This window comes from Haemaphysalis longicornis, unplaced genomic scaffold, assembly GCF_048455015.1.
Source record: "Haemaphysalis longicornis isolate Haplotype H1 unplaced genomic scaffold, Haemaphysalis longicornis Haplotype H1 scaffold_9, whole genome shotgun sequence".
NCBI lineage: Eukaryota > Metazoa > Arthropoda > Arachnida > Ixodida > Ixodidae > Haemaphysalis > Haemaphysalis longicornis.
This window is the reverse complement of record NW_027526460.1, coordinates 144,553,485-144,567,486: the sequence shown is the minus strand read 5'-3', so window position 1 is coordinate 144,567,486 and position 14,002 is coordinate 144,553,485. Positions and strand designations below refer to the sequence as shown.

The 14,002-nt window shown below is 44.1% G+C and overlaps 1 protein-coding gene across 5 annotated transcripts in view; it reads left to right on the top strand.

The window, feature by feature from the left end:
* The window catches only part of LOC144153753 (complement factor B-like), a 182,151-nt gene that overhangs the window by 110,573 nt on the left and 57,576 nt on the right, over positions 1-14,002 (top strand). For all 5 annotated transcript variants that reach the window (XM_077685456.1, XM_077685454.1, XM_077685455.1 and 2 more), the window contains one exon: positions 7,003-7,135. In XM_077685456.1, coding sequence (XP_077541582.1) covers positions 7,003-7,135 — 133 coding nt within the window. The remainder of the gene's footprint in view (positions 1-7,002; positions 7,136-14,002) is intronic.

Sequence of the window (14,002 nt, the reverse complement as noted above, 5' to 3'; positions counted from 1 at the left end):
TGTTCTTCATAAGAATAATGACAGGTACAGAATTCGCGTACAGAATAGTGGTTTGGCGCAGATTTCTCAACAAATACGCATCCTAGGGACAACTCATAAGTTTAAGAACAATAAAGTTCTAACATTCGAATTAAGCCAGTGCCCCTAATAAATGTCTGGCCAGTAGCCATCACAAGTGCGAAACTCGTGAAAATACATCGTGCGCTCTATTGCGAAGGTCTCGTAGGCTCAAATACAATGAGTATACGTCAGTACACAGCATACAATGCACTGGTACAATGAAACACGTAAGAACCATAACTAATATGTTGTTCACAAACAATAACATGCAACCGCAACGTTCACGAATGTCACCACTAGTAACGCCAATAATACACAACAAGTGTACTGTTAACAGCGAAAGTAAAGTTTACGCAAAACGGAACTTGTACGTGAATATACACTGTACAGCCAGAGTGACAAAATAAGTACAACCTTCGCGTACAGTACGACAGAGAAACAATGAATACAACGTTCAAGTATACAGTACTCGATGTGAAAATACAACTCTGTCTTACGCAATTTCACTCATATCCCACGTGCATACCTAAATTTGCATTCTTCATGTTTAGCCCATGTCTATCGGGCGCTTGCGTAACTGCGCCTGTGGAATTCTTCTCTGCGGAGAAGTTCTTTTCCAAATTTCGCGCGAAGTGACAAAGTCTATCGTGTCCGCCGCGATACTGGGCCCGCGGAAATGCTTCAGTTTCTGGGCCTTCGTCTGGCGAACATTAGAGGGCCTAGCGACTTGGCCTTCCGTCGCCTTTCCTGGTGTATTAACTGACCGGTGCTTCTTTACACCTTCCCGATGTCTGGAATGCCGGCGCACACGTTTGCTCCTAAGCTTGCGCCCAAACCTGCACTCTTTGTTTCGTCAGCTCAGCTGCTTGCACAATTTTGGGAGGCCGGTTTTCATTGACTTGCTTTTTACAGGCCCTTCGGCACTCCTTTCTCTTCGAAGCGGTACCGTCGCAGGGGCCGCAGATTTTGAGAGCCGGAACTGTGCTGGCTTCGCTTTTGCTGATGTTCGAGTTGTGAAGGGCACGGCTTCGCCTCTCTCCGAAGTATCGAATCGGGGTTCTTCTTTCGAAACAGCGGGTGGTTTCTCTCCCACCGCTGAAGTCACAGGATCGTCGCCGACGCTTATGTACAGCGCGTTCCCTCCGCGGAGTGCGGCTCCGCTTCGCACGGAGGTTTCAAACTTCACCTTAGAGTCGGTCTCTTTGCTCCTGGAGCTGTCAGTTACGCACACGGCGCTAGTCTGCCCAGAGAGTTCGCAGTCTCGAACTGGGTCTTCCTGCACAATGAGCGAGCAATTACCCGTGTCTTTCGGAAAGACAACGGTTTCCTCGGGCACTGTCCCCGCAATATCGGGTACCCCTTCGACTAGAGGGTTCGGCCCCGACGTCGTGATGGCATCCGCCACCGGGATGTTACCTCCATCCTCAAGCTCCGCATCACCTGTAGGATCATCGTCCTTCCAGGTCTGAAGTGGTGCGTTTTCGCACATATCTGGAGGTGTTTCCTCCTTGCTGATTGCGGATAACTCCACCTCTTCGCTTCTAGAGATATCCTGGCGTTCCCTTATCGTTTCAGGGTTAGCACTTAGGTCACTATACCCTTCTCTTGCGTTTTTCTCATCTGATGAGGATTCCGCCTTCAACCGTTGTATCTCGAGTCGCCTTTTCAGAATCTCGAGCTCAGCTTTGCGGCCTTGCTCTTCTCGCTCCGCTTTCACTCGCTCCCTTTCGGCTTCTGCCTGGCGGGCTTTCTCTTCTCGCTCCGCTTTCTCTCGCTCCAACTGAAGTTGTCTCTGAAATTCTTTCTCCCTTTCTCTTTCCGCCCTCTCAGCTTCTTCTCGTGCTGCCTGTCTTGCTTTCTCAGCCTCTTCTCGTGCTTTTTCTGCCTCTTCTCGTGCTGCTTGTCTTGCTCTCTCAGCTCTCTCGTTTTCTTCTTTTTCTTTCTGCGCAACCCACTTTCGTAGTTCGGCCCCTGACAGGCCCAGTTGGCAGCCCAACGCTACAATCTTCTCTAAATCCATGATTGCAAATGTATCGCAATCTAGTCACAACACTCTAGCCTCTAGCTAGGTATATCTACACAGAGAAAGTGAACAAGAGCACCTGCTTATAAAGGTAGTAGCAACCTATGCCGAAAAAGTTCCAGGCTCTTTCTCTTCCCTACCGCTCACATCAGACGTCCTGCAATCTTCTGATCCGTGGACGCCAGAAATTGTCACCCGTTTCCTTAAATTAGGATGCACTGCCAGAAGATATGGGGAGTCGACTCATGAGAGCCAACCAACCCCACCGAATCCACAGGGCACAGGTGACAAAGGGGGTGGCCGTCCGATGTGCGGCTTTCGCCGACCAGAGCGGCAAGAATGAACAAGAGCCCTGAACGAAAAACAGCACAAAGACTTATATTTAGACAGGCAAGTCACAAACACAAGCACGAGGTAGCAGATCGATAATGACAGACAACCTAGTTGGAATTCTAATACAAGAAACAGTCCAATTAGACAAAATTATGCAAACAGGACCGCTAACAGATGAATATTACGAATCGGAGCAGTTAACTAAAAGAAAAACGAACAGTTCGATGCTTATGAGAGACAGAGTCCCAGCATATTCACCGACCGGGCCGGACGATGCACCGCTGTCGGAGGCGATTCGGCTACCTGGGAAGCGTGGCTTCGCTGTAGGCCAGGCCGTCCGAGACGATCACGGTGCTTCGAGGCCCGGGAGTACGTTGGAGTCCTCCAGGGCGCGGGTCGCCGATGGTGTGATGTACAAACTGGCAGGTGCCGTTGTCAATCACGACGTCCAAACGTAGCTGGTTTGCTTAGGCGCGGCTCCTCCTTTTATAACCGTGCCGGCGCGGAGAGGGAGAGCACAACACACAACGCGCCCGCCGCCGTCAGCGAATAACTTCACTCTTCTCCCTTCTAGAATCTTCGACGCTCTTTAGAGCTGGCAAGGCCACGCGCACCTCCACGAAAGTACTGGAAGCTTCGACGAAACCGGAGCGGCGGAGGTTTTATTTTTGTTGTTTTTCTCGCCGGCGAGCCGGCGAGTGATCGTGTTACTGTCTCTTCGTTCGAGAAACTTCCAGCCTTGTCTCGGGCGAATAGAACCGAATGGAATGAATCGGACGACTGTAAGAAGAATTAGGCGCTGTACAATAAAAATGAAAAATTTATAAAGTACTTTTAGACGTCGTACGCTCGAGTTTGTGACAATATCATTGCATATGTTTCTTTTGTGGGGAAGAAATTCATACATTCTCAGCGAACATGTGACATCAAATTTTGCTCGTACTCTAAATAAGAAGAATGATAAGCGTCAGAAATGAGCACATTTTCTAAGAAAACAACATATATGTCGAAGGCCAAGACAAAACCTCCAAACGGAACGATGTACAGAGTAAGAGCCTGGGTATCATGGTAGTTGCACGAGTGCTTTGGTGAAAATTACGTATAAACAAAATACCTGCGACCGTCGCTCAGTGTACAAAGCGTTCTTGTGCTGCTCCCAAGGACGCATGTTCGATCCCGGCCGTCCCTGCTATCATTCATATTGAGCCGAAAAGCGAAAACGTCTATGTGATGAGATTAAAACGCACGATCAAGTTACCCAGGAGGTCAAAATTATTCCGGAGCCCTCCGCTACCGCGTGCCCCATAACCCGGGTTTAGTGCCAGCGCGTAGAACCCGCGAAGTTTGAATTTAATATAAGAAAGCGACAAGCGTGGTCTCCTACATTCTTAAAATTCGGTAAAGACTAGGGTGACTGGGATACTGCAAGGCAGCAGCGTACTGAAGTTTTGAAAGTGCTAGCTTTCAAGATATATATATATATATATATATATACCATACAAGTCCTTCTGGTTATATATATTTATATATATATATATATATATATATATATATATCGAGAAGATCGAATACGCTGTAAAGAACGGAGGTAGCCTGAAAGCAGTGAAGAGACGTCTTGGCGTGGGGAAAAATCAGATGTATGCACTTAAGGATAAGCAAGGCAATGTCATCACAAACAGGGATCAAATAGTCACAGTGGCCGAGGAGTTCTATAGGGATCTGTACAGTAGCCGGGACATACAGGATAATGCCGAACGAGACAGTAGTTCAGAGGAGATAGACATCCCACCAGTAACGACCCAAGAAGTAAGGAAGGCTTTGAAAGAAATGAAAGGGGGCAAAGCACCTGGTGAGGATCAGATAACAGCAGACCTCTTGAAGGATGGCGGAGAAATTGTACTTGAAAAACTGGCAAACCTGTATACGCAATGCCTAATGACCGCAATGGTACCGGAATCTTGGAAGAACGCGAACATCATCCTAATCCATAAGAAAGGCGACATGAAGGACTTGAAAAATTACAGGCCGATCAGCTTACTGTCAGTCGTCTACAAGGTATTTACCAAGGTAATCGCTAACCGAATCTCTGCAACCTTAGATTTCAGTCAACCTAAAGAACAAGCAGGGTTCCGTAAAGGTTATTCAACAATCGACCATATTCACACGATCAATCAGGTGATAGAGAAGTGCGCTGAGTATACTGAACCCCTATATATAGCCTTCATAGATTATGAGAAAGCATTTGACTCGGTCGAAACCCTAGCAGTCATTCAGGCATTACGGAACCAGGGGGTATATGAGCATTATGTAAGAATACTAGAGGATATCTACAGTGGGTCTACAGCTACCATCATCCTCCATAGGGAGAGCAGTAAAATACCTATAAGGAAGGGTGTCAGACAAGGAGACACAATCTCTCCAATGTTATTCACAGCATGCTTACAAGAAGTATTCAGAACGTTGGATTGGGAACAGGTGGGACTAAGGGTTAATGGAGAATACCTCAGTAACCTCAGATTTGCTGATGACGTTGCCTTGCTAAGTAACTCCGGGGACGAATTGCAAAGCATGCTTTCCGCACTGGGCGAACAGAGTAGAACCGTGGGCCTTAAAATTAATATGCAGAAAACTAAAGTAATGATCAATAACCTCGGGACCGCACAGCAGTTTGAGATAGGTGGCGAGGCAGTGGAAGTGGTAAGCGAATATATCTACTTAGGCCAAGTTGTGACCCCAGATCCCAACCATGAGGCAGAGATAATTAGAAGGATCAGAATGGGGTGGGGTGCATATGGCAGACATTCTCAGATAATGAATAGCAGCCTACCATTGTCGCTGAAGAAGAAAGTGTATGACAGCTGCATCTTACCGGTACTCACCTACGGGGCAGAAACTTGGAGGCTTACTAAGAGGGTTCAACTTAAATTGAGAACGACTCAGCGGGCAATGGAGCGGAAAATGATAGGTGTAACATTAAGGGACAAGAAGAGAGCGGAGTGGGTCAGAGAGCAAACTGGTGTTAAAGGCATATTAGTAGAAATTAAGAAGAAGAAATGGACGTGGGCAGGGCATGTAATGCGAAGGCAAGATAACCGCTGGTCATTAAGGGTAACAGAGTGGATCCCTAGAGAAGGCAAGCGTTGCAGGGGGCGGCAGAAAGTTAGATGGGCAGATGAGATCAAGAAGTTTGCGGGGATAAATTGGTCACAGTTGGCACAGGACCGAGGTAATTGGAGAATAATGGGAGAGGCCTTTGCCCTGCAGTGGGCGTAGATAGGGTGGTGATGATGCTGATGATGATGATATATATATAAGAGAAGAAAAACTTCGAACAAGGTAAAAGCACGATTGTGGCCTACGTTTCAGCAAAGAGAACTTGCTTTCCTCAGGGCAATGTATATATATATATATATATATATATATATATATATATATATATATATATATATATATATATATATATATATATATATATATATGTATATATATATATATATATATATAACGTTAGTAGAGACAGAGACACACGAGAAAGACGTAGCAAATAGACATAAGTTTACTGACGTTTCAGGAAGAGGACTTCCTGAAGAAAGGAAGTCCTCTTCCTGCACCGTCAGTAAACTTATTTCTATTTTCTACGCCTTTCTCGTGCGTCTCTGTCTCTACTAACCTTATTTTTGCGCGCTCTGTGTGAGTTTATATCTTTCCAGATTCTATATATATATATATATATATATATATATATATATATATATATATATATATATATATATATATATATATATATATATATATAGTCTGAAAAGATCAAAACTCACACAGAGCGCGAAAAAAATAAGGTTAGTAGAGAGAGAGACAAACGAGAAAGACGTAGAACATAGAAATAAGTTTACTGACGTTTCAGGGAGAGGACTCCCTTCCTTCAGAGTACCATTTACTGACGTTTCTGGGAGAGGACTCCCTGAAACGTCCTCTCCCTGAAACGTCAGTAAACTTATTTCTACTTTTTACGTCTTTCTCGTTTGTCTCTCTCTCTACTAACCTTATATATATATATATATATATATATATATATATATATATATATATATATATATATATAATAAACCTTTCCTCGGGGACCTTCTGTGCAGATAAACCCCTCTTACGCGAGTAAGGGCGGGTGCATGCGGCAATTATTAAAATGAAATTAATGACTCGCCGTAGTATCTCAATTTTCATTTCTCGGTTTCTATCGCTTGATTTCTGTTTTAACATTTCTAGACCCTATTTCCAATCGGCCTATGTTAGCCGCATAATGCGCTATAGACCTTTAAAATATTCCCCTTTAGTTCTCAGCTCCACACAAAAAAGATCATTCATTTTTTTGTTATAGAAATGGGCAGTACGAGCTCCCGATCAGGATTCCTGATTTTTTGGAGTACCTAGACAGCATAATGACTGGGGATGGAGTAACAGCATGCGCTAAAAATTCGCTGCATATTCGTCTACATTTTGGAAATGCTTGCAACATACAGTGTGTGAAAACAGTGTATTGTCATAAACTTCAAAAGATAATAATGAGAAACTGTATCTGCTTCGGACAGGTAACCATATCCGAAGACGGAAACCGCATTGGAGCCATTGTTTTCGCAACGAACGCCAGCGTAGAAATTAATATGCTCGATTGTAACAGCACAGACGACGCCTTGCAGAAGTTGGACAACATAAGATACTTGGGTAAGTGCACCATATGTCATCGAAGTCTGTAATAATACCTGCGCTTCAATAAGAGAAAAACGAGTAAACTCAGAAAAATATTCTCAATCAACTGTGATATATAATCTCGACAATTATTACTTATATGCCGCATTTCAATTATTGCCAGAAAATATTCAAACACAGCTAGGCCTTTTAGTTGTGCATGGAAATGCATCATGACCAACGGAAGGCCGAGGCGCTCTCTTTGGAGTTGGTATATGGGGTCGCATCGAGTACGTCTTAGTAAGAGTGGCGCAGGAATATATATATATATATATATATATATATATATATATATATATATATATATATATATATATATATATATATATATATATATATATATATATATATATATATATATATATATATATATATATTCTCGATATTCTGGAATCAAAAACTCACACAGAGCGCGAAAAAATAAGGTTAGTAGAGGCAGAGACACACGAGAAGGCCATGTCCTTCTCGTGTGTCTCTGTTTCTACTAACTATATATATATATATATATATATATATATATATATATATATATATATATATATATATATATATATATATATATATATGTATATATATATAGCTTATGCAGGTGGGTATATATATCTCACTACTGCGTGCCGCAGGGCGGCGTCAATGCGAAACGAAGGGGTTCATCTAAGCATTTGAGTGGTGACCACGGGAGTTTGCTACCCACCTGCATAAGCTGTTTTCCCCCCACGATAACTACCAAGAGCTGTAGCTAAACTGGCGATGTATTTTGTATACTAATGTATAGTATAACAATTCTTTTCCGCGTTGACCATACGTAAGGATCGAATTAACTACCTTTTAGCATGGCGTGTCGTATAACTGTGACAATTCAAATTTACCTCAGGCACCGCAGCCCCGAAAATATTTTGTTTTCTCATCTTCAGCTTTTACGCAACGTTTATTTTTATACCTAGTTCGTTTAAATAACTATAAAACACGCCATTCTTTCGACGTTTCTATTCTCCTGTTAATCAGGTGCTTCGCAGTTTGCAAATGGAAGCCATTGGGCTCCCATTCAGCGAAAATGTGTCGTTTTTGTAGTTGCAGTAGTGGTCCTGTCAGGGAAATGGCCACTGGTGTAAAGAATAAATTAAAGTATGTGTGATACTCCTGAAATTGGATCCCAGACTTCAGACTGGCAGCCCTATGCGGTACCGCTGCGGAATCTCTGCTTTTTTTATTTTTTTGGCTGTGTTTTGCATTCAAACCACAAAACACAAAAAAGAACAATTACAAAATGTGAAAAACAGCAGCAGATCACTTGCGTGTGTCATAATCACGACCAAAGTATAGTTGGTCGTGGTCATAATTTCAAAGGCCAAACCCTCACCACAATGTCCAACTCCATCAACCATTCCGGCGGACAAAGTTGTGCTTAAAACACTTCTCAGATGTCCCGTACGCTTTTGCAGAACCCCGAGCTTGGTCTTACACCAACGTCATTATGGCGAACTGCCATTACAGATTTTTATATACATACAACCCTTCTCTTACGTTCCTCAAAGCTGCGTTTTCCAAGCTGCTACGTTTCTTTTGTCTAGTCCTGGGGCACTCACATAGTGTCCCATGTATTAAAATCCTCACTGTTACGTTGTCGCCCAGGGTACGTTCCCAGTTCATTCATCGCAATCTGACACTCCGTACCATTTCGGGCAACATGCGGAGACCGCCATTTTGATATCTGGCGAGCCTTTACCAGGCCTGGCTACAGAACCGACTGCATTAAGCCGCACGCCGGTGCAATTCGGCACCACTAGATGGCCCTAGATTACACTATGCTGGCATCATCATTACTGCGATTACAACGGTAGTTTTAATTCGGAATGCCGGAAGTTCGTGTTTGCCATACAAACACCACCGCGTGAATAGCACGCGCTCTCGTCGTCACCGTGCGCTTCAAGCTTGTTTGCATAACGTTGAACTTGTAACTGTGAATTTTGACGTGCCTTCATGGCGTCGAAAACACGGGAGGCGCTTTCCCTTCAGGAATGCTTGACGCCGTACACGCAGGAGACAAGCAGCTAGCTCGGAAGAAAGTCGCAAACGCTGGGAACCTTGCGTTGCCGCGCGTGGCGTTTTCCAGCTAGTATTGCAAAATGAGGCAAACGTACATCCTCGAGTTTTGTAGTGAGAGCTGCAATTGCAGTATTCTCAGCGAAACGGCAGACTGTCTCGCTGTGGCTGGTGGCCACACCGCGATCTGAGCGCTTGCCGGGCAACGCCGACGCTGGCAGCGTCGCTCGCCGCGCCATCTGGCACGAAATCAGTGTATGAGGCGGTGAAGCCGCGTTGCAACAACAGATTGGGAGCCCGCGTTGCGTCATATTGACGACTCAGTGTTTGTGCTCCCCACCTAGTGGCCGTCGCGAGAATGACCTAATGAGGTCTGGTTTCAGCCTTCCCCCAGTCGCAGCACGCTTGTTTAGCGCCGTAACTGCGTAGTTGTCACGATACCACCGAAAGAAGACCCGAGGACGGTAAAGCGGACGTGTAAGGAGCTTTATTAGGTCACCTTCTGTGTGACGGCACCATTTAAGTACAGCAGTGCATACTTTTACCGCTTCCCACGAGAAGCCGACGACGGACCTCACAAGACGCTGTGGCCACGAAACCTAAGGACTGAAAAAAAGTGACGCCCACCATCCCACCATACAAAGTGCGCCGGAAGCAGTTCGCTCAAAACGACAACAACCTTCAAGGTGAGCAGCTACTTGCTTTTTCATGGTAATGAAGCCGCATTGCACGCGCGGCGTACTTTCAGTCGCCGCGCTTCCCCCGTGTCCTCTACTCGAACATGTACCTGCCCTTTTCGTATATGTCTGTTAGGTGCTAGAGATGTTTGTTAGTTGCTAATATTGTCAAGATACGTGTTTGAAATCAAGCCTTTATATCAATTAGTTTGGAACATCATTTTTTATTTCGCGCTTGAAGCCGTACCTCAAATACGCATCTGCGCGGCTGCTCCGCGCACAGCTCGACGTACTTGACGTACAAGTCGGTAAATTGAAGAACTGCCGCAGCTTCGACAGCTTCAAGCAGCGACCACACGACATTGTCTTATCGGAACACACTGTTTCGCATCTTTGTTTACTCTTACCCCACGCCATATTCTAGTTTAGTCGTTTTCCAGAAGCAAGTTGTGCATGTTCTAAACACCGGCAGTGATCCGCGCGCCTGTTAAGCAACTAGTACGACCTTGTACATAGTATGAATTAGCTAACTTTGCAAGCGGCTGCAAATCAAAATAGTCATGATTGGGTCTCAAAGCGGAGAATCACGACACTGCGAGAAAAAAATGTACCGGAAATTGGACGTGCGCCCCGAATGTCGGGGAAAATAGAACACAGCCTGATTGCATAGAACCTGACTTTACCCGCAGCTATCCAGTGCCCCAAACATTACAGCATGGCGTAAGATGTCCTCTTTATATTTTTATCCAGCAACACTAAGTTTCATGCTGGCATCGCTGTGATGAGAAACCAAATATTTTCTGCAAAGAGTTTGCAGCAAATCGATATAAACCAAGTTTTTCAAACCACACCTTTTTTCACTACTGCTGATTTGTGCAATAGCTTGCATTTAAATTTGCGTGTTGTCATGGCATTGTAACCATCCTCTGAACTTTCTTTTCAAGCTGCGAATCGAGGAGGAAGGTGCCAAACAAAACAGCTGTTCGACGTCTTGACCTGTCAATATCATGAACACATGATGCAGTGAAATCTGCCCGACATGAACAGCTGAGCGCAAAAAGGCAGATAAGAATGCAGCGGTCCATCATACACAACTGTAAGCGTAAGTTGAAAACCCTCCTCTGAAAACGTACACAGTACCCATTTTATTCTACTTATATTTAAAACAGGGCAGGTAGACGTCTACAGCCGAATTATGCAGCTCAGGAATTTTCGGCACGTTACTGTACACCACTGCTGGCACTTGGGCTGTTGAGGTGACGCAACAATGCTTATTTTCGATGCCATTTTAACCGGCATCATTATTCGAGCCAATCAGGGACATTTAATATCCCTGATTGGCTCGAACTGGGGTTCTAAGGCTCCTTTCTCCTTGAAAATGGTAATATATTACCATTTTCCAGGAGGAAAGAGGGTTGGAACCCCAATTTCTTCCAGCTTATGTCACACGTTACTCACCACCCAACAGCAAGCGTTGCAAGTCACGGCACCAAAAGAGTGGGCACTTTTCTGCATACTAGGTTTGAGCCAACAATTCCGAGTGCAGAGTAAACAAATAAAATAAATTTAGGCGATCACACAGTGCTGATATGACCAACAGTAACATCTGTTGACATACTTCTGTGGGATTAAGATGTTTATTCTGGGCCAAAACCTTGTTCACCACACTTTAAACATGACGCTTTAAAATGAGTAGAAGAATCCGGGGCACAAAATGGTGCCACGTAGATAGATGTGGATAATATTTTGGGGCACATGACCGTTGGGCTCTCCTAGAAGGACATTGCCATTTTTTGTTGTCTGTGTCAATATGCAACGTGTGTTAGCATAGATTTGAAGCAGCAAACTCATGTATTTTTGCATTGATGATTCCATTTAGAGTGAAATAAACCAGACAGAACTAATATTTTTTTAGTCACTTATGCCCTAAAACAGGCTGCACATACACAAAAAATTCGCATCTTAAACAGGTTATTAGCAAAGGCTTACGGGTGGGCTTCACGTTAGCTGCTGAGAAGCAGAGGGGCCTGAATTGAAAACACAAAATGTTCAAGCTTCCAAAAGAAATTTTTATCTGCTCGGCCAAGTGTGATGCCAACAAAGAAGACGAGAAAAGGAGGCCCGCTCATGGTAAGCTACAGACGTTGTCACAAAAATGACCAGACACTTATCACAATTTCGCTATGCCAGCTATTTCATCATTATGCTTTGTATCTATAATGAGATGATTGGTTGCACAAAATAGGTTGCCAGTGAGCTTCTGGCCTGTCCTTTTTAAGAGTGGGGCAATTTAGCGGTCCGGCTTGTCTTAGTAGCTTGTACAGGATAACGGCGTCATGCACCCAAACACAGGCTAAGAAAAGAAAACCACTTCACCTGGTTGAGATTAATCCTGGATTTCTCGTGTTAAAAAGCTAAAGTATATCGCATTTTACCGAAAATACTGCTGAACTTGCAAAGTGAGTGAATCGCACCTGCTGCATTCTTAAAATTGTTGAGACCAGACCAATGGTTCCGGACTATTCATCCATCTGACAAAACAGATTGCTACAACATTACCCAGTAACACGTATTAAGCCTTGCAGTGCATTTACGCCGGATCAATGCTTCCAGTCTTCCGTTTTTCTCATGTCGTTACGTCGAGTCACTGTTCTGACTGCTTTCTGTGTGGTTTCTCCCTCACATGTAGCACAGAGCCCTTGTCGCATCACATTAAGGTGCGGTACCCGGATCATTTGAAATACACTCTACGATGCAACTGCTCTTTCGAGGTGATGGCCAAATTTCTATCGACCGAAACTGCAGCAAGATTAGACTGCTGAACCTTTCGATAAAACAAAGCTGTCTGTCACCTTCATGGTCTCAGTAAAGTGCCAAGCTTCTTTGTGCGAGTTACCTGAAAAAACAGTCGTCGTCACCTGGCACCACAACTTGCATTTTTCTTTTTTTCTTTTTTTCTTTCTTTTTTTTTTTGCAGGATGCGCACGGGAGCCCGATTTCACTCCTCAAGAGCACGGCACAGCTATTGCCAATGCAGACCTGGCATCTGAAGCTTTTGTAAAAATTGACAAGGCTGTTCACGTTAAATGAGGAGGACTTCTAAACAAATTTGTTTACACCCTAGATGAATCCGCCGCTCTGATGGAGCCGAAAAGCTAAAACGCCCCTGTGTACGAGATTTCGCCGCACGTTAAAGAACCCAAGGTGTTCAAAATAATCCGGAACCCTCCTCTACGGCGCGCCTCATTGCCTGCGTTGCATCGCCGCATTAAACCTTACAATCAATCAATACACCCTACATGGTTCGAATGCTAGTTACTTCACCGGATTGCCCTCACTAGTTGCTGGTGTCTGGTTACGCCGTATATGGGTCAAATGCTAGTTCCTTTACCGGATTGCCTTATCTTGTTGCTAGTGCCTGGTTACGGCCTATATAAGAGAATACAGCCAGCTCTCCGTGACCAGTTTACGCCGGTGAAGTTCATGCTTGAACAACAGAAACAGTGATTATTACATACCACGTTGTACATAAGTGTCCCATACTTTTACAGAAAATATATATTCTTGAATAACTCCACTCGACTCCAGTTAACTCCACCCTGCACACTTCCAGTACGGCAAGCACAGTTCGAATAAACCTTGCTAACTAAAAGTTCTAATATTTCCTGGAAATAGTCCACTTGCTTTTCGGCACTGAATCCTGCACAAGTTACTCAGCAAAGGCACCAGTTTTTAAACGCTGGGATAGAATTACACTACAACCCGATACCAAAAATAGGAATTCAGTTTAACTGCTTACTGCGAAACGCCCCAAAGAAAGGCGGTTGCTCAACTTGCTCAGTTGGGTCTCGCAGGCGGTTTACTTTTAGCTCGCTTCTACACAGTGCACAGGTCAGAACGTTGCTTCCCTGCCAGGTAGGGGTAAGATTACTGATAACCTGAGATTAACTATGCAAACTTGACAAAAAACACAAACTTAAACCACAGCCTTTTTGCTTTTTGTGTAGTTGAATTATGCAACACGTAGAAGTAATGAAAGGCAACTATATTTAGATAAAACACGAGAATAAAACTGGAACTTTTTACATATTAGTGAGATGCAATTGTAAATTGTAAACACATT